Genomic DNA, 18,749 nt, shown 5'->3' with positions numbered 1-18,749 from the left:
TGGGCCGGAGGGCGGGGCGTTGGAAACATCATCTTGTGCCGACCATGGCCTGAAAGCACTGGTGGTTCCAAAGACTTTTGTTTAATCAAAGAGAGTTTGAGTGGCAAAGGGACTTTTTTACTCACGGCACCCTGTCCTGGTGTAACGTCCTCGGACTCCAACTCAATTTCCAGCTCGGCATCCTATTCTGGGACAGAGAAGACTTTCTCCTCTTCTGCCGTCGACACTTCCATCTCTTCGTGTTTGGTATCTTTCTCGAAGATATCCGGAGTGTGTTCAATGTTTTGTCATTGCATGTCTCTTCGCCGATCCTGACGATGCCGCAAAGTCTTTTTCGATCCGAATGATCGACAAGCGGTGCAATCCTCTTCTTTGTGCTCTGGTGAGAGGCACAAGTTGCAGGCTTTAGGCAGATCGGGTGTGGGTACTTGGAGTGGCACAGACGACAGAATTGAAATGGAGTCTGTTCCATCGGCAGAAGACTGGCTAGTACGGAACGGAGTAAAAGTCGACCAACGCGGCTAGGCCCGAATGCCGCCCACAATGTCTTCTTGACCAAAGATGGAGAGGTTTCTGATCTATTCAATACACAGAGAATAGTGAAACATGTACAAGAACAGGGTACAGTGGATTGTGCACCGAGGGGAACCTGAAGGACAGTTGCGAACCGGAGTGCCGCAAAGCACGTCCAAACCCGATGGCAGAAAGAAAACTATCTAACAATGGAGTCAATGCCCATGCGCACTATCACCGAAAGGAGGAGTCACCTTACTTCGTGACTGGAAAATACTTCTTTGAAGAAAAACAACTTGCATGCATCCGGACCCAACACTAGATGGCAGGATTATGCAAAGCATGTATCTACAGCACACATGCCTCAAACTTTGATTTACAAAAGTAAAATGGCTCTACAAGTCAATGAAATACACTTTTTTAATTTTGAAAAGACTATCTATTTTTATGTTTGCTGTCTTTGAAAATGAAGATTAAGTCCTATACATTTTGAACGAAGTGCTTCCTGCATATTTAAAAAAAAATATGTAATGTTCGTGCTGAATCGAGTAAACAGCATCCCAGTGCTGCTGCTGCTCAGGGGTCAGGAAGGCTGCATGCAGCCCCCAGGCCGTACTTTGGGTACAAGTGGTTTAAGGGGGTGAAGATAGGTTCATAGAGTGTGTTTGCTGCATTGAAGGAATGATGTCTACCCAGCAAATGGACATTTACTGTCTATAAAAAGACATGTTAAAGTAGTTTGAAGTGCAGCACTTATCTAACCACACAAAGGCAATCTTAAGTTAACTTCCATAGGTACCTTTTACGCACAGACACCATTTCCTGCACATCATTGACACAGATGTTTCTGAACGTTTGGTTACAATGATTATCAAAAGTCCCCCTTCCCTACAGATCTCCAGAGTTGATCATTTTTATAGAATCACTTCCTCATTGAATCATTCCTCATTGTTACACTAATAACTGCAAGCATGTGAACCTATGATTAATCTATGATGAATCAATGATCAACTGCTGGAGTAGAGAAAACAAATTCTAACTTGTAACTTCTCCCAGATACACATCTTTCGTAGATTCAAGTGCTACAATTATTTCCCACCAACATGGTGTTGTTCAATGGTTTACAGTTATCTGAAAAATAAACATTCTTAAAGTTGTTAGAAAGCGTGGTTAAAATAAGCTCAGTTAATTGGGCCCATCTCACAAAAAAAATCACCTGGCAGAAAAATAACATGTCTGCTGACAATGCAGTTTACAGTACAAAGACATCCACTGGAGTTTCATGGAGACGCAGAAAGCTATCCAATAGGAAACTGGTCATGCTGGCAGAGTACAGCAAGTGTCAACAATGTCTATTTATCAGAAAATCATCTGTTGCAACAACAGTCCACTGGCTACAACATACAATGTCAGACACACTTTCACTTTACATTGTGTCATTTCTATTCAGAGCAGCAGTACTTTCTGTATTTTGCAAATCGCAGAAATTGCCGTTAGCATAAACTGAAGCCATTTTATTTGTGGCATCCATTTTGTTAAGCCATGTGATTCTGTCGTCTTCACTGTTGCCTGCCCTTCTATTCTGCTTGAGTCATCAGCTTTAGTTAGCTACTTCTATTCTAAGCCAGAGCAATGTATGAGCTCAGAAAGGCCTGTAGTTGCTAGAATACACCTCTCTTAGAATGTAACCGTCAGGCTGTTCCAACTGATGTAAGCAGTTCTATCTCCTCTCCCACTCTGCTGACAAAGTAGTTTCTATCTGTCCATGTTAGTTGATGGCTATTCCTATGTATGCTTCTGCCTTCTATTTGAGTCTCCATGCTTACTGTGCAACAAACTTGGTATAAAAGACCCTTGGTTTCTGTATTCCTTATACTACCTCATACAGTGCCCAAGGGTGTTGTATTGATGTAGTCCCACTCATGAGTGATTAATAAACTTGTTTTTTGATATTCCAGCTTCTGTGCCAATCTCTATTTTGTTAGTTCAAGGACCCATGGACAGAGAAAGGTGAACCCCTGCACCGGTGGGCCCCTAAAAAGGCTCATTTCCACAGTATAGTAACATCAGGGGCATTACAAAAGTACAGCATAACCTACAAAAAAGCCTGTGTAGACCGAGAAGTCCCTGGAGAAGAACAAAAAACACTTAAGTACTTTGAGCTACTGAAATAACATGTAAGCACCACCATCATAGTCTAGCTAGTCAGAAGGCAATAGCGTACAACAAATAAACCAGGCTAAGAAAGTAGACATACTGCACCACACTTACCTGGCTGCAGCAGCCAACCGACCACTTGAGAGATCTGTGGTGTTCCCTAGACTCTATTCTCTGACAAGTTATCTTGGCCCATTACATGGAGCCCTCTGGCTGTCCTGCTGGATGACAAAACCCTCAATATCCATTAATACTTCAAAAAGTCTCTGGGCTTGTGCATCAACTCCAACCTCAGATTCAAGAGCCACATCTCTCACATATAAAGACAAAGACTGCCTAATTCAACTCTCCAGAATCCAAATTCAAGGCAGAAACACGGATATTGGTTGTGTCCCATTTGATGACTCGCATTGCACACAAGCTGCAATACCAACAAAACCTCAGGCTGAACACAAATAACCAGCACCTACAGCACCTTAAGGATGAAAATGGATAGAAACTTGCAAAAAGAAAAGGCCCAGACTCCAAGCTTTCTGCTGCACATCCACACTTTGCAAAACCACCACTCAAAAGAACAAGCACTGGCGTTGCCAATAAGTCTCGCAGTAGGAAAGTTGGAGCTATTGGTTTTGTAAATGACATTTTATATTTATATATCGTTATTGGCATTGTCAATAACAATATATAAATATAAAATGTCATTTACAAAACCAATAGCTCCAACTTTCCAAATGCGAAACCTATTGGCAACGCCAGTGCTTGTTTTTAAATTTCACGTTGGTTGTGGTAACGGGGTTGCCCAGTTGAAGGCGGTAGCCAAAACGCGTAGGCGTCCTGTGTGGGGTGTCGCGGCACATGGATTAATGTTTTCCCTATGTTTTCAGCTTGATCGGACAGGGCCCAAGCCCGGTAGAAGCACGCGGCACTTAGAAGCAAACAATGCTCAGTTCCTCCCTACTAGAACAAGTAGATAATAATGACAGCATAGGATGTGCCCCGCAGAAACGAAAATAAATGAATGTAAGGCAACATAGCGTATTGTAATGTGGGAGAATGCACTTTAAAATGCTTCGACATAATAGTAACCCTTTAAAGCGACAACAATGGCCATCCGCCCTAATAAATAGCAACAAGTCATAACTTGCAGCCAAAGTGATATCAATAAGTAACAACAATACCAGCCCGGCCGCCGCTGGCGTTTGATTCTGCTCGCCTTTCCTGATGCATCGCCACTGCTGGCAGGACACTGCCCGCCCCCGGCCCACGGCAGTCGCATTTATCGCGGCCGTAATTACAGGTAATCTTGAGATCTGTTGCGATCAGAAACCAAAAAAGGCAATACTACACCTCGTTGTGCTCTTATCTTTTACCCGCGACAACTGAGCGCTTTAAAAACAAATTAAAAAAATTCAAATGCTAAAATCTGCCCTTGTTTGTGGTTTCATGTTTGTCCACGGACGAAAAATCCAACGGCAAATTTAACTGCTAATTGTTTCTAAAATATTTGTCACTTCGTCTCCTTAATGTTCACATTGAATTGCTTTTTAAAGGCTTTATAAACTAAAAGATAAAAAAAGCTCTCCCTTGAGCCATAGCTTTAAGAGCTCGGGCGTGCTATTCATTCCTTTTTAGTAGACTTGTGTTACATTTTTTGAACGGGTGTCTCATTCAAACTGGCCCTCATTAAATGAAACATAAACTCAAAAGTCAGCACGTCCAAGAAATTGGACTTCAGAATTGACACGAAGAGAACTGAGATACTGCGATTATGTAATTCAATATGGCGTGCAACTGTGACGAATTGTAAAACTGTAGGATGCGGTCTAGATGAAATAAACAGGAAATGAGAGAGGATCATGTCATGTCTATCCTTTGTTTTTAAATTTCACGTTGGTTGTGGTAACGGGGTTGCCCAGTTGAAGGCGGTAGCCAAAACGCGTAGGCGTCCTGTGTGGGGTGTTGCGGCACATGGATTAAGCACAGAAATACAAAATGCTCGATTGAAGAATAGGCTTACTAGATTTTCCATTCAAATGAAAGTATGCTGGCAAATGGCCGGAGGGAAGCCGGATGGGGGCGGGAGAGCCTGGTGGGGGGGCGAGAATGCGAGCGAGGGGAGGAGAAGTGTGGCAGGCGGATTAGGGAGATGCGCGGCTGTGTGCGGGGAGAGAGAGGGGAGGTGCTGGAGCTGGGGAACAGATGGCCGTGAAAGTTTATGGCCCAAAAGCGCGTGCCTGTGGCCACGTGAACTTGAAGAAAACCGCACCAAAAAACCCTTGGTTTGACAAGTATTTTGAGCACTTGAATTCTCTCCATTTTCAATTCCTTCGGAATGGAAAAGGCGAGACCTAAAAACAGCTTAGTACCAGCTCTCTCCTATTTAATATGAAACCATTTCTTCCAGAAAGCGACTTTAGAACTGCTGAACAAGCCTTTTACTCATGCATCTGAATGGTGATAACACCTTGCAGACCCCGCACTGGCACTCCCCTTAGGGACATCCTATGTGTCATAGCACATCTCATTTAATGTCCGAATGATTATGATTACACCACCCACCTGCGAATGGAGCTCCATTGGTTTGCCTTTCTGATCCACGCCATCCTGACATACCCACCCTGTGGTCATTCAAAAGGGTGCACCTAGGAAAAGAAAGCAAATACCACCTGGGTCCCTAGTGGTGCAACCCAATATAAATCTTAACCACAGTGGTGTCAGGCAGGCAGGCGTACTGCTCCATCTGTCCCCGCCTGTCCTTTGGTTGTACATCCCCATGGACTGGTTGTACCCTTGCTCCCTGTAGGAATGTTCTCACTGTATATAAATGCAATTAATGTTTGAATACTGATTTATGTTATTGCTTCTTTTTGGTGTGTCTTTTACAACCATCTTTATTCAATTGTGTTTCTTTCACCTTGTAAATAATGTAGATTGGTATGTGTGTATAAATGTAAATATTGTACTTATGTATTCACTGTCGTGACAGTCTTTGGTTTGCCCATGTGCTTTTGAATAATTTAAAAAAACAGATAAAAATTAAATAAATTTGTTTTGGTATACAATACCTTGGTTACGTAGTACATTTCGACTGCGTGACTGATATTAATGATACAAACTTGTCCTATCCAGCCATTCTGTTCTGTTTATATCCTGAAAACCAGCGGCATCATTAACAAATCCATCACGGCCAACACCCTACGACAAACTCACCATCTCTGGTGGTTCTCTTCACAGACACAGCCAGGACACCATCAGACTGTAGACTAAAAAATGTAAAACAGAAAAAACGGCAGCAGGCCTTATCCATCTATGCTGCTAGGACAACATCTCTGTATCCTTTAGGACCGCCTCAACGCTACTCCAGTTTACGAGAGAGTTGAAGACTCGCCTCTTTAAAAAACACCACCAGGGGCGGGCAGTGCAGGTGAGGGCGGGTGGGGAGATGACAGACAAAGAGGTAAACATAAAGTTAAAAAATGAAAAACACTTATCTTAAGCTTTCCGCATTGCCGACTTGGCTATGCGCCGAGTGCAAGGTAAGTGGTTTTCGTTTTTATAAAATTGAAGTTTACCACGTCGTCTGTCTACTCCATCCCCCAAACCTGCCCACCACTCTTACCTGCACGGGCCGCACCTGAACACCACATCACAATCTATAACTCTGCTACCTCTCCTATCGCTCAACATAAAAAGAACTGACACTATGAGGCAACTGCCAGTACAATTCTTCATGGGTAGTAGAAGTTCTTGGACTATTAAGAGAAACATCCCTATTTTTTCACCTTTCAATGAAAGACTATCACACTGCTTTTTTCCTTTCCCTTTCATACACTACCACACCTTTCTTGCACGTCAAATGCTGTAATACAGGCTTGAAATTGCTCCTTAAAGAATTTCTAGGAAAAATCTAGCCCCCTGATAGGCTATTACAGGGTGTTGCGCAAAATAAGAACAGATGGACACTGACACCCTGTGTGACATTTAAATAGACAATACATATGTGAAAAGGACTCCGGGGTCAAAACACAGAGGGAATTCATGACTATCAATGAAGATCCTGCAACACAGAAGCCAAGCATAGCATAGGGCACTTATGCATAGGTAGAGTCTGGGGTCACATCCACAACTGAAATAAAACCGATTGGACAAGTGGAGTATAAACCATAGTCAAAGTACCTGTCTTTATCTACATGGAAGATGGCTGCTGTGTGTTAGAGAAGGAAGTAAGTTGAACAGGGAGCAATAACATGTGACAAGGAAAAAAGGAGGGAGTGCTGTGAGTGAAGTAGGAAGGATGAGGAAGCAAGAAGCATGCTATAGCAAGGAAGGGAAGCAAGATCATGAGCGTGGAAAAGTTATGCTATGGGATGGAGAGGAGGCGGGATGAAAAGGATGTAGGACGAATATTGTGGGTTAGGGAGATAGATAAGGTGATCAGGGTTTGAAAGGGATGTTGTAAGTCCAGAGGTTGCAAAAGTGATGGGAGTGAAAGGAATGTAGATTGTTAGAGATTAAGGTAGGAAGAAGTAAATGCAGAAGGGATGTTGTGGGAAGAAGGTGGAGGTGGGATGATGTGTTGGGTTATAGACAGCATGAGCGATCAGGAAACAGGAAATTATGTAGTGAAGATAAGTAGGTAGGATGGGGGAAGAAGAGGGATGCTGTGGTAAAGAGGTAGGGTGATGAGAGAAATTATGGATGAGGTAGGCAGATGATGCGTATGCACTAAGGAGGTTGTGGGTTAGGGAGGTTTAAAATGACAAGTGAGCAAGTGTGATAGTGTGGGGAGGAGAGGGAGTTAGGATGACAAGTGAGCAAGAATGATTTAGACATTAAGTACATAGGAATTTTTTGTTGGTCTGATTTGTCACTCCTAAGCAAAAGTCAAGCCTGAATTGTATGTCACTCTTATGGGAGGTTACTTAAAACTCCACTGACAAGATCATTCCTTGTCGCTGTTATAGCTTTTTTGGCATTTAGTGAGTCCCAAATTAGTCATTTCCATTGGCTCCCAGGGATACCCTTCCATTCCCATCAACAGTATTATTCCGTAAAGCAGAAGGTTTCACAGAAGTGGGTAAATGAAAATGGGTATAAGCTTCAGTAAATCTTACGTTCCATGCAGGTATCTGAACCTTGATGTCAGCAGTTCTACAATGTGCTAGATGAGTTCTTGTTGCATCAATGTTTAGCTGGTACTTTTGCGTGTTGTCTTAACAAAATCACTTTAAAAAATAAAAATAAATCCTTCACACAGCCAAACCCCAACAAACACACTCATTTCTTGGCACTCCCAGGTCCGGACGTAAGGGTGACCAGATATAGGTGATGCCACGAGTAAATAATGTTGGCGGTAATCACTAACAAAATACCGATAACATAACATTTTAAATGTTCTCAAGGATCCTGTACTTGCACAAAGACATTCTACTTTCTATGCATATCCAAGAAAATTCGCTGATAAACAAATCAGATATTGATTTCGTAGCTCTCACAGCGATGCGTTCTGCTACATACGGGGTTAAAAAAAGGAACTGTTCAACATGAAAAACATGAACATCCTCCCATCATCTGCAGCAGAGAAAGGTTTGCATGTACCAAGTGACTCACACTGAAGTCATTTGATTCTCCCACCAACAGTCTGTCTCATCTGGTATGCAATGAAGTTAATAATTCTGTACTTGAGACATCAAGCTGTTGTCATGGAGACTATCGTATGGCAACAGAGTGGGGAAGGGGGGATCTGCCAGAAATGCAAATGAAGGGAGCAATTTAAAATCTGAATCACACATCACTGCCGATGACAGAGCTCCCCCACTCTAGCCACACGCACACACGCATGCCATTGCTCCTTCATCATTCTGTTCATGATCATGCTCAGCTGCAGTCAAAATGTAATGGCAGCATCATGCAGGTCTATGATGGAATTGTGTTGCACTAACTTGTTTCAAGCAATTTGGTCTATAACACAAACGGAGCTTAGAGGGAAAAACGGACAGGGTTGCCTGCCCTCCACTCAAAAACCTTGTCAACAACAGAAACCCTGCCTTACGGACGTGAGTTATGCCAGCAATTTTTATATATAACGGATCAGTCAAAAAGTCCTGATCGCCGTTATGATCCCCTATATCTTTTTGTTTTGTTCAGGGATATTATACTGCACTACGTCCACATTTTTGGATAGTAAAAAGAAACACCTAATGGCCAACAGTTCTTTGACAGTCACATAGAACAAACCCAGACATCTGTCTGGAACCTAAATAAATGCCAAGTGTGCACCACATAGGAATCAAAAAATGTGTGATGAGCCGAATGACACCTCACGGGAACACCACTAAAGGGGCAACTGGTGTGTAAATTCCAGACTGGGCCCCTTTCTCATCATTGGTCGTCATTCGGTTCAAAAGAAAAAAAGTGTCCAAAACAACAAACAAAGAAGTGCAAGAAAACGTGGTAGCAGAGGAACTCTGCTTCTTACAAACAAAAGTGCTTAAAATCAACAGGTACACCTCTCCGCAAATTTATGAACTGTTGGCCATTAGGTGTTTCTTTTTACTATCCAAAAATTTCGACGTAGTGCAGTATAATATCCCTGAACAAAACAAAAGATTTAGGGGATCATAACGGTGATCAGGACTTTTTGACTGATCCGTTATATATAAAAATTGCTGACATAACTCACGTCTGTAAGGCAGGGTTTCTGTTGTTGTCAAGCAATTTGGTCCCAATTATGAATTGCATGGTACTGGGGTGGATTTACAATTACTGTGTGGTATATCTGCTCAGTACTGTGCATTTACAAGTTAAACTCTATAAAATGAGGGGGATATGTAAATGTAGAGTATTTATATAGCGCACTTCTACCCGGAGGCCTCGTAGCGATGTATTCATACCGCTGTGGAACCCATCCTGGCTTTCCTGTGAAATGTCCACTCCTGGGCACCCCCAAGGTGAAGCCAGGCATCCACAGCGCTGCTGGGGCCGTTGTGGAGATTAAGCAAGCTATTGCCCAGAGTCACAGAGTGGGACCCATGATTAGACTAGGCACCGAGGCGAGAATTATCAGGTCTGGGGAAATTGAGTCCAAGAGCCGCCGATGCGGGAATTGAACCCTGGTCCCGGGCCAGACCTCTGCATCAGGGTCTGCCGCTCTAACCATTGCGCCACGCTTCTCCAGGAGGGTGATGGGAATCATTGTATGCTACAGCAAACGTTCATACAATTGAGAAATAGATTTTTCCACACCTTGAAAAAAAGTTTGGAGAAAAAGACCAACAACTTGTAATCAGTCGGAGTGAAATGAAAGCATGAAAGCATGCGTTCATTTTGTTCCGCCTGACTCATAATAATGTTACAAAATAAGGGTTAACCCAATAGCACTGGGATCTGGGTAATCAATGTTGTATATAAAGTGGTCCCAGTTGGAACAACATACTAGACACACATAACAATTGTAAACAGTAAAAGTATTTAAAAAATCAATTTTGTAAACAGATTAGTATGAGTGATGTTCTTTAATATACATCCTCAATGCAAATTAATTGTCTGAACAATCAACAAATGGTAGACATATATATAGTCTCAGTGTCAATAGGAGAAAAGGGGACAGGTGAGGGAGGGGACCGTGATTAGGATAGTGTGGAAGTAGAAGACAAATTATAGAAACAATGACAAGTGGTCTTATGTACATTCAAAGTTCAGTACCACATTGACATATATACATCGTCATAAATAAATTGTGCATTGGATAATCCTATCCCACATGTATAGTAACACAGCCACTAAATGTTCTGTTGTTTGGAGGGTAGGACGAGGAAGGTATTTCGACGTTTCGACCCCAAAAGGTGTAGGTTAGTTCCTGCCCTACTGCGGGGTCTTCTTCAGGACAAGTGGGGGAGGTGGGAAGGTGATGAAGGGCACCTGAGAATTACAATTAAAATTCAAATTGTTTGGGTTCTAGATATCACGAAGAGGCCCATCTAGGGTGAATGTGGTGCTTCTATTCGGCGTTAATAAATAGGAGCAACCACCTGGTAAAGCAACACTCTAAACCCAGCTGACAGGTAAAAAAACAGAAAGTGGTTGGGATGGTTGGTGATACACATGTGGAGGAAGGTAGAAGGACCAGCCAAGGTGAGGTGCCAAACAAAATGATTAAAGAGATAACAACTACTGAGGCAGGTTTTCTAGTCCTGCTTTGGGCAAAGACCAGCTGATTCGGAAATTAGGCAATGCAGGATGCCATGATAACACAAGTAAACACAGAATTAGGTCATGTTTCCGTGTAACTTTAATCTCACCCAATAGCACTTTATCATGATCGGTAAATACACAGAAATACGCCTGTCCCAGTAAATGATTCATCTGTAATGCAAGTGTGCACAAACAGTTTTCAAGCTCCTACCGTATTGTCCCTGAGTCGCTCTCCACGGACAAGAAAATCTGCACAGCCATTATCCTCCTGCCTAGGGGCTTTGAAGACAGTAACGCAGCTTAGTCCACCACCTCCTAGTGGTACCCATCCACCACTTGAGTCATCCCTGGTCATCACCACAGCGCGCACACGTGCATAACTATTACTGCAAGAGAATAAGAGAGGAAAAGCAGAGGGTTAGCACTCCCATCAAACATAAAACTCAAATAACTCCATGTGAAAAGAGAAATGAAATTCACCAGGATTCATATTTTGTGTGTGTGTGTGTGTGTGTATAACATTTTCTTCAAGTGTTAGGTCTTTTATTGCACAAAATACAGTAGCTGAAAACACCATTTTCTCAGAGAAGCATGAAATATGGGAAATATCTGTGAAAATAAATGTGGCCAATAACATTATTTGGAGCTACTGTACTCAAAAACACATTCAATACTACAGTTCAAAGGTCAGATTACATGTTTTCACCTCAGTATTGAGAAACAGACGTGATTTTTTTATATTATTTTGTAGGGTGAGGGAAGGGTCATGAGTCACAAAAGGTGAAGCATTGCTGTCTCAGTAACGGACTTAAGAAAACAAAACGTGTTATCCAACAAATGTCATTCTAGAATCAGTTTACAGATGAAGCCAACTGAGGCAATCCTTACAAGGCCTAGGTATTGTGCTCTGGTTATGGTTAAATACCTCTGTTTATACCTATTGCAGTTGAAAAAAACACAGAACGGCATGAACCATAAATGAAGATGCAGACAGATTAATTTGCTACTTATTACCAGGGATCAAAGTGCCATCATGACCACGCATAAGCTGTGGCTCCTCTCCATACTGTATACCAAAGAAAAAAAGTGTCTAACCAGAATATCTTCATGCATTTAAGTAAAAAACATGTTATGCTCAGAAATATTCATTCTTTAAATACCATTTTTATTTAATATGTTTTTAATCTCCATTACTACATATATTAAATTATTATACAACTCAAATATATAGTGAATGATAGATAATCTGCAGATCACAGTACAAAAGATATGATTATTTGCAACCACGGCATGATCCTCATTATAATACCATGCATCCAATACATCAACTCTCCACTTTCATAAAAACATCTTAAATGGACGTTTCATTTCGTTAAACATATCCCTCATTTAGCAATTCTCGATATAGTTACTATATACACTTATTTCCATGTGTTTTTTCCATGAATGTTCACTGTATGAATGCTATACATTTTCCTTTTCTATAACCTTTCCTTTATTGGCTGTAAACAATATTCACTCTTATAGCGGCTAAAGATATCGCTGTACGTGCGAGGCGGGCAAACATGCCTTCATCAGAACAGCCACTTTTCACTGGAGCAAAACAGGCCTCCAAACGACCTGCAGAAACACAATATGAGCCCCTTCTGAGCAATAACAAAATTAAGTAGTATATAAATGTTATCTGCTGGAAAAATCCTCCACATCTTCTATATCACAGTTTCTGTGTTCATCATCTTGTCCATCCAATTCTACAGTGCAAAGCCTTCTCTAGAAGCATGCAAGCCCCAGACCGTGTGTAGGCCCATCACCCCACTGTGCCCGAATATTAATTCATGCACCTATCAGGATCGCCACGTGTCAGACCCCTCCTATATTTGATCTAGTTCAATTTCATACCAGAAGTTGATATAATGGACCCACAAACACAATGCTTATTAAGCTGGCTCCCTATCTTTCGTCTACCTTTTCAGCTCAGCTGTTCTCAAAATCATTACAGGGTCTACTGGATTTTAAAATGTCAAAGAATTCAGAAATTTCGACTGATTTAACACACTATAAAAGGGACACCCTTAAAGCCTTCTAATGCCACTTCAACTACTTGATGTTTGCACCGAACTTCCACATTCTAGTACAAACGCACATCTCGCAGCTTTTTAACTTTTTCTATAGTCTTCTGTGTGGTTCCAGTACCTACAAAATTCGGGGACCAAAACTCCACACACCCATTGGTGTCACCAACAAAAAATGGAGCAACTTGGAAAAATATATTCCTATAGTCTGAAAAAATAACGGCCCGCTGCTGTCAGTGGTTGCAATGTACCTGGCTACATCCCCATCTTTAAACCCAGTGGCAACTTCCAATTTGCTTATCTTGTTCACTCAGTTTATATGTAGGCAAGAGAACGGCCTGTCAGTCCTTACTGCCCGAAGGCGGGATTGCGCTCACATATCTTTGCATCCATACTCATTGTCAGGAAGCCCGAATTTGACCCACCCCCCTCGTCAGTTTCCCGGTATACGTAGCAGCCCGCAATTGCTATTTGTTACAGATTACCAGATTTCGTTGTTCCTCTCCCCCCTGGGTCACGTGTGCCCAGCTCACATTCACCATTACCTGATATTTAACCGCATTGCTGCGGTGGCTTTTCCCGCTGTGCGCGGCGGTTTTGTAAATACCGTGTTACATGACGAGCTCAGCTCGTCATGAGCGCACGGCAGGTAAGCCTCATGACGAGCTGAGCTCGTCTTCAACGCGGAAGGGATGAAACCATGTGTGGCCCTGCATGGCTTGATAAATCTTGGGTAACGCAATGCAGAGCAAATCGCTGCTTTGAGTTACTCTGCAGTAGGGATGAATTCCGTGGATGGAGTGTGGGTGTTCCCATGCATCCATCTATGGGTTTGGGCGTATTCCCAGATTTACCATTAGTGGTACACCTGGAAATGCTTCAAAATACTATGTCACCTCTGGTGAGGTGTAGCCAGGCGGTATATCTTTATTTCTCCTCGTTTGTTCCTCTTTCTATATGTGCTGAATTCTGCAGCACACATAAAAAGAAGAAAATGCACCTTCCTGCACAAAAACAATGGAGCCTGCAACGCAGGCATGCTTGCACCATGACAATGGCGCTAGGCAGCTAAAAGTGCACCAGCATTAGGAAAGGACAGAACTGTCCTGTATAATGGAAAATACAAAGCATTCCAGCCCTTTCACGCAGCTCCGCAAGGTGGCTTACTGCGTTTCACTGCGTGAACCAATAATACATCTGGCCTCAAGTCTTCAGAAAAATATATAAAACACGGTGAGTTTATAAATACATATTAGGTTTAGAAAAACAGTGACAACTAGCATTGAATGCAAGCAGCATTAATCAGGTAATGGACTTGAAGCTTTTAGAAAACTTGAGGGCAGAAGCAGATACAGACTGTTCCTCAGATGCAGCACTTCAGTCACCCAAGATGGAGTAATGACAATTCTGTGAAAAAGTAGCCACAAAGTCAGTCGTCTAACTTTACCAATCGGACAAGAATATCATGGGAAAGGATTTCCTGTAATCTCTGGAAACTGCTGCGGAGTGTAGAGAGATTATTTCTGGAGTGCTCTCTAGAGCTGCCTTTTTGGAAGATTGGCCATTCTGCCTCTTTTAACAGAGAACAAGAAGGCATTGGTGGATAGGAAAGGGACACATCCAGCTATGCTCAGAGAAATATGGGAAAAGAGGTAGTTGTCCTTGAGTAACTTCTCCTTCACAATTTCATTAGTGCATCCTTGTGGGCCATTATGCCTTTTAGGTCTTGCCTACCAGACAGATTTTAGCTCTCAGACCAAAACAAAACGTAATTGAGCTTAGGGCCTACCTACTGCTTTACCATTGGTTGCTTTATTTTCAATATCATTTGCTTGCTTCTCATTCAATGGCATGTCTTCCTCTTCTTCTGTTGGTCCCTCCCATGGAGTACAGCCTCTTTAATAACCTTTTGATTCAATGACTTGTATTCTTCTGCTGCTCAAATTAATGTGACTACTTTCTTCATTTTCTTTAATCGCTTAGTGTGACATACACTCTCTCTTTTACTCCCTCATACCCCACTTAAATGTATCCATTGTTTTCCACACCTGCTGCCTGGCTTTTCTTTTAACTATTTTTGTTCCTTCATCTGGGACATCCCACAATTACCTCCCTCATTCCCTGCCCACTCCCTGCTGCTTCCTTCCATCCCAGCTCCCCGTTGCCCTTCCACCCACTGTAGTCCTTTAGTTTTTTTATTTAAATTATTTTGGAGCGCCCAACAGCTGTCATTTGCTGCCAGGCTGCTCCACCTTACAGAGAAGTGAATTTGTACAAAACAAATCAATGTGTTTGATTTACCAATCCAAGTGGCGTCCGCCATGTTGGATCAGTACATTTTTAAAAATTGCGCCACTTTGTAGGTGTGCGCCTACGTGATAATGCATGCACGCACAAGTCACAATGATTGCACCCACCTACAAAATGATGCTGCCACCAGCAGAAGCCACTTCAACATGCTTTTTTAGGTCTCGCCTAGGCAGCGCATGCTGTATCTACAATGTGTTCTTCGAGTACCTCCTATCTTCTCCATTCTTTCCTGTTAGGGACCTTCGTAAATGCCTGCTTTAGATTGGTGAATATACTTAATTAGTCCCAACTTTTGACGTTTCGGACCCTCTCAGGAGACTGCCCCTGTTACATGTGGCCTTACTCTTGTTTTTATTTATGTTTATTTGTGCGCACTATTTTTAGGTTTTTTTTGTATGCCTCAGCTTGTGTATCAGCACAGCTCTCGCTTCACGGATGACGTGCTTAATGTTTCGGAGGGTATTTGCATTTTCCAATCAGTAGCGTGTGTTTGGGTGTGTAAACAAACTTTGCGGCTTTTGCTTTATCAGTACTGCACCCATTTCACGTAAACCGCGCTTCATGGTTCATTTTTGTTTTCTTCCAAGGAGTTAGCGTATATGCTTCTGGAGTGGGCGTGCCCGCTTTTATGTTTCACCATCAAACCCCCGTTGTCCATGTTGTTTTTAGCCTCTCACTCCCCTCCTCATGCTGTCCTTGCAGTAAATTACCTGCTCCAACCACCTCCTGTTGTCGATAACCCTCAGCTGATTCTCCTGTTGTGTGCTTTGTCATGGCCGCGCATTGGACATGGCTCGGCCCCGATGGGATAGTGTTACCTTACAGTGGCAGCACAGGTCGTAGTCTGTAACACTACCTTGCAGCAACGATCTGAAACAAATCCAGTCTTATGAACCTCCACACTTCCATACTCGCTTTGAGGTCACAGAATAGCACCCGCCCTTCTCTGTTGTGTCATGTGTATCTTGCTCCTCAAACATGGAGCACTGCAGTAGCATGGAGGGCACTCTGAGTTGGGCTCTGGTCTGTCTGGTACTTGCTGCTGGGAGCACTCTACCTGCAGCTGCTCCTCAGGAGCGCTCCTGAACGGAAGCTGAAACTAGAGACACTGGTGACTGAGAGAGCGCCTAGCACACTTGGAAACATACTCTCTAGCAGCGTGACTAGACAGTACCTGGGCAACGACTTCTGTTTGGGACGCGCACACAAAGCTTACTAGTTTCCAGAAGCCATCAGCTACTCACCAACTCAAGGTCTAGGCTATTGCAGGCATGTATTCAGCATACACATGACCTGATGAAGGGAGAGCGCAGATACCAATGTCTAAATGCTGAGTGACAGGTGGTGCAGTGCAAAAGGAAACCCTTTACAGAGATTAATTGTGCGAATCTTCCAGGGTTTGAAAAAGAAAACTTATGCAAGCCACAAAGACAACGCAATTACAGCAATAAGAAATCTGCTCTTTAGATCTAACAGCACAATTATTTTCAACTGTGATTGCATTGATGTTTTTCAAGCTGCACAAACAAAACAAAAAGGCCATATAGAATAAAGTTTTGCACTGTTTCCCTCCAAGGCAGAAAAAGGGAGAATTCATCACGCACCATTTTAGCTGTATGCATAATAACAAATTAATTAAATGTATTTTTCGCTTCACTCATCAGCCGTGAAATATGGAACTACAACATGGTTTGCTCCACTCTCTAACATAAGTATAAAATATAGAGGATACATGATTTTTGCAGTTTATGCAATAAGCATAATATTGAATGATATGTTCATTAACCTGTAATCTGACCATGTATATCTGTTCATACTACAAAGACTTTTTGTCTCTGCTATAGAGTGATACGGCTAACCCCTCCACCCCCTCAACCAATTCTCTCTCAAAAACTCTAGGCGTTTGGTCAAAAAAGGACCATAAGAAACAAAGGTGCAGGGAAACTCAAAAAATTGCCTTCCAAAGTGATCTCCTCCCTCAAACACATTTTCTCAGGAAGTTCCCCAGTATATGGACTATCCATCCCACCTATACCAGGCCTGCCTCCTCTCTTCAAATCGTTAAATACAGACTAAAAAATCATGTAAGAAATTTCTTCCTAATCACTGCACTCACTACATTGGTCACTGATTTTCCTTGATTCCTCTGCATTTAAGGACCACTGAATACAGCGGAATCATTCTACATTGTGTAGACTCGCAACACCATCCTTATCCTGCCTTTAAAATTGCACATATCCGCAAAAAACGGAGGACCTTGACAGCTAAAGGTAAATTTCAATGCATTTACATTTCAAATGTCTTCCAGGCTGTGCTCCAGACACAGCTGTTGTGTAGTGATGCCTCTCAAAGCAGGGGTCTCCAGCCTAAAGCACCCACAACAGAGGCACAAAGAGGTGTGAGGGCTCTGCACTAAAGTGTGATTAAGGTAAAAAAAAATGTTTGGTCTCACCTAACGGGTCAGCTTCAACCTGCAGCACCACCCCTCCTCACCCATATCATCTACCTAATAAAAAGGGAAGTGCTCCTGACTTTTCCTAATGTTGTCTTCCATGGCGCACTTCTGCAGAGACGGCCTCATCCGAAAACGCCACAAGCCACACTATTAACCTTATTTGTGAAGCACTCACACCTTAGGGTAAAGTCTGCCCTATATAAAACGCGCCAATTACATAAATAAAATTGTGCGTCCCTTCACCCTGAAACTCCGCCCCTCCCTCTTTTTTTTTTTTACACTCCTCGTGCTCCTGACCGCCCCATCCCCTTTTGCCTCCAGGGAGCCTCCTGCGGTCTTGGAAAAGTCCCCTTTAACGGCCTCCCCTTGAGCTTAACCCTCCTGCACCTCCCTCCACCCCCCCCCCCCACCCCATGTGACCCTTGCCTAGGCAACCTTTGGACTTGTGTTTGAGTGCATTCCTTTTATTGCGGTATTGTACCTCTACATGTACTTTTCCGCTCCTTTGTAACCTGCACACATGCCACCTTTCCTCCCGTATTGTACAGTTTGCTGCCTCTTGTATTTTGTTCGTTCCCCATTGACACTTTTGTCTCATGTAATCTAACGTTTATTCGAGAAATGTATTCCACCTTCCACCTTTCCGCCTTGACCCCTAGCTCCCCCCGCTCGCGGCGCCGCCAAATGTCCGTTCGGTGGTACCCATGCCCCCTTTCACCTCCACTGTCCATGCCAACCCCAACGTACCACGCACGACGGCACTCAAAGTCAAACCCCTCCCTCCAATGCACCAACTGCACACACCTGTATATTAGGGCCTAGCTGCCGCCGCCGCCACCCCCCCTCGCGTTGTCCCCGTGTCCAACCCCTCCCCCCGTCACTCGCCACGGGCTCACACTCCACACCACGAGCATGCCTAAGCCCCTAACCATGGACTCAGTCGCCACTTCCGTGCCAAGTGGTGCTTACCCAGGCACCGTGATACAACTGGAACCAACAATCACTCAAACCACCTGAACGGGGAAAGGTGGACCATAATTCACCTGTCA

The 18,749-nt window shown here is 43.1% G+C and overlaps 1 protein-coding gene across 2 annotated transcripts in view; it reads right to left on the bottom strand.

The window, feature by feature from the left end:
- Positions 1–18,749, bottom strand: part of SPRED1 (sprouty related EVH1 domain containing 1) — a 307,072-nt gene that overhangs the window by 144,296 nt on the left and 144,027 nt on the right. For both annotated transcript variants that reach the window (XM_086937023.1, XM_086937021.1), the window contains exon 2: positions 11,075–11,249. In XM_086937023.1, the coding sequence (XP_086793149.1) occupies positions 11,075–11,249 (175 nt within the window). The remainder of the gene's footprint in view (positions 1–11,074; positions 11,250–18,749) is intronic.

This window comes from Lissotriton vulgaris, chromosome 9, assembly GCF_964263255.1.
Source record: "Lissotriton vulgaris chromosome 9, aLisVul1.2, whole genome shotgun sequence".
NCBI classification, from domain to species: domain Eukaryota; kingdom Metazoa; phylum Chordata; class Amphibia; order Caudata; family Salamandridae; genus Lissotriton; species Lissotriton vulgaris.
The sequence above is the reverse complement of the archived record's forward strand: the minus strand, read 5'-3'. Positions and strand labels throughout refer to the sequence as shown.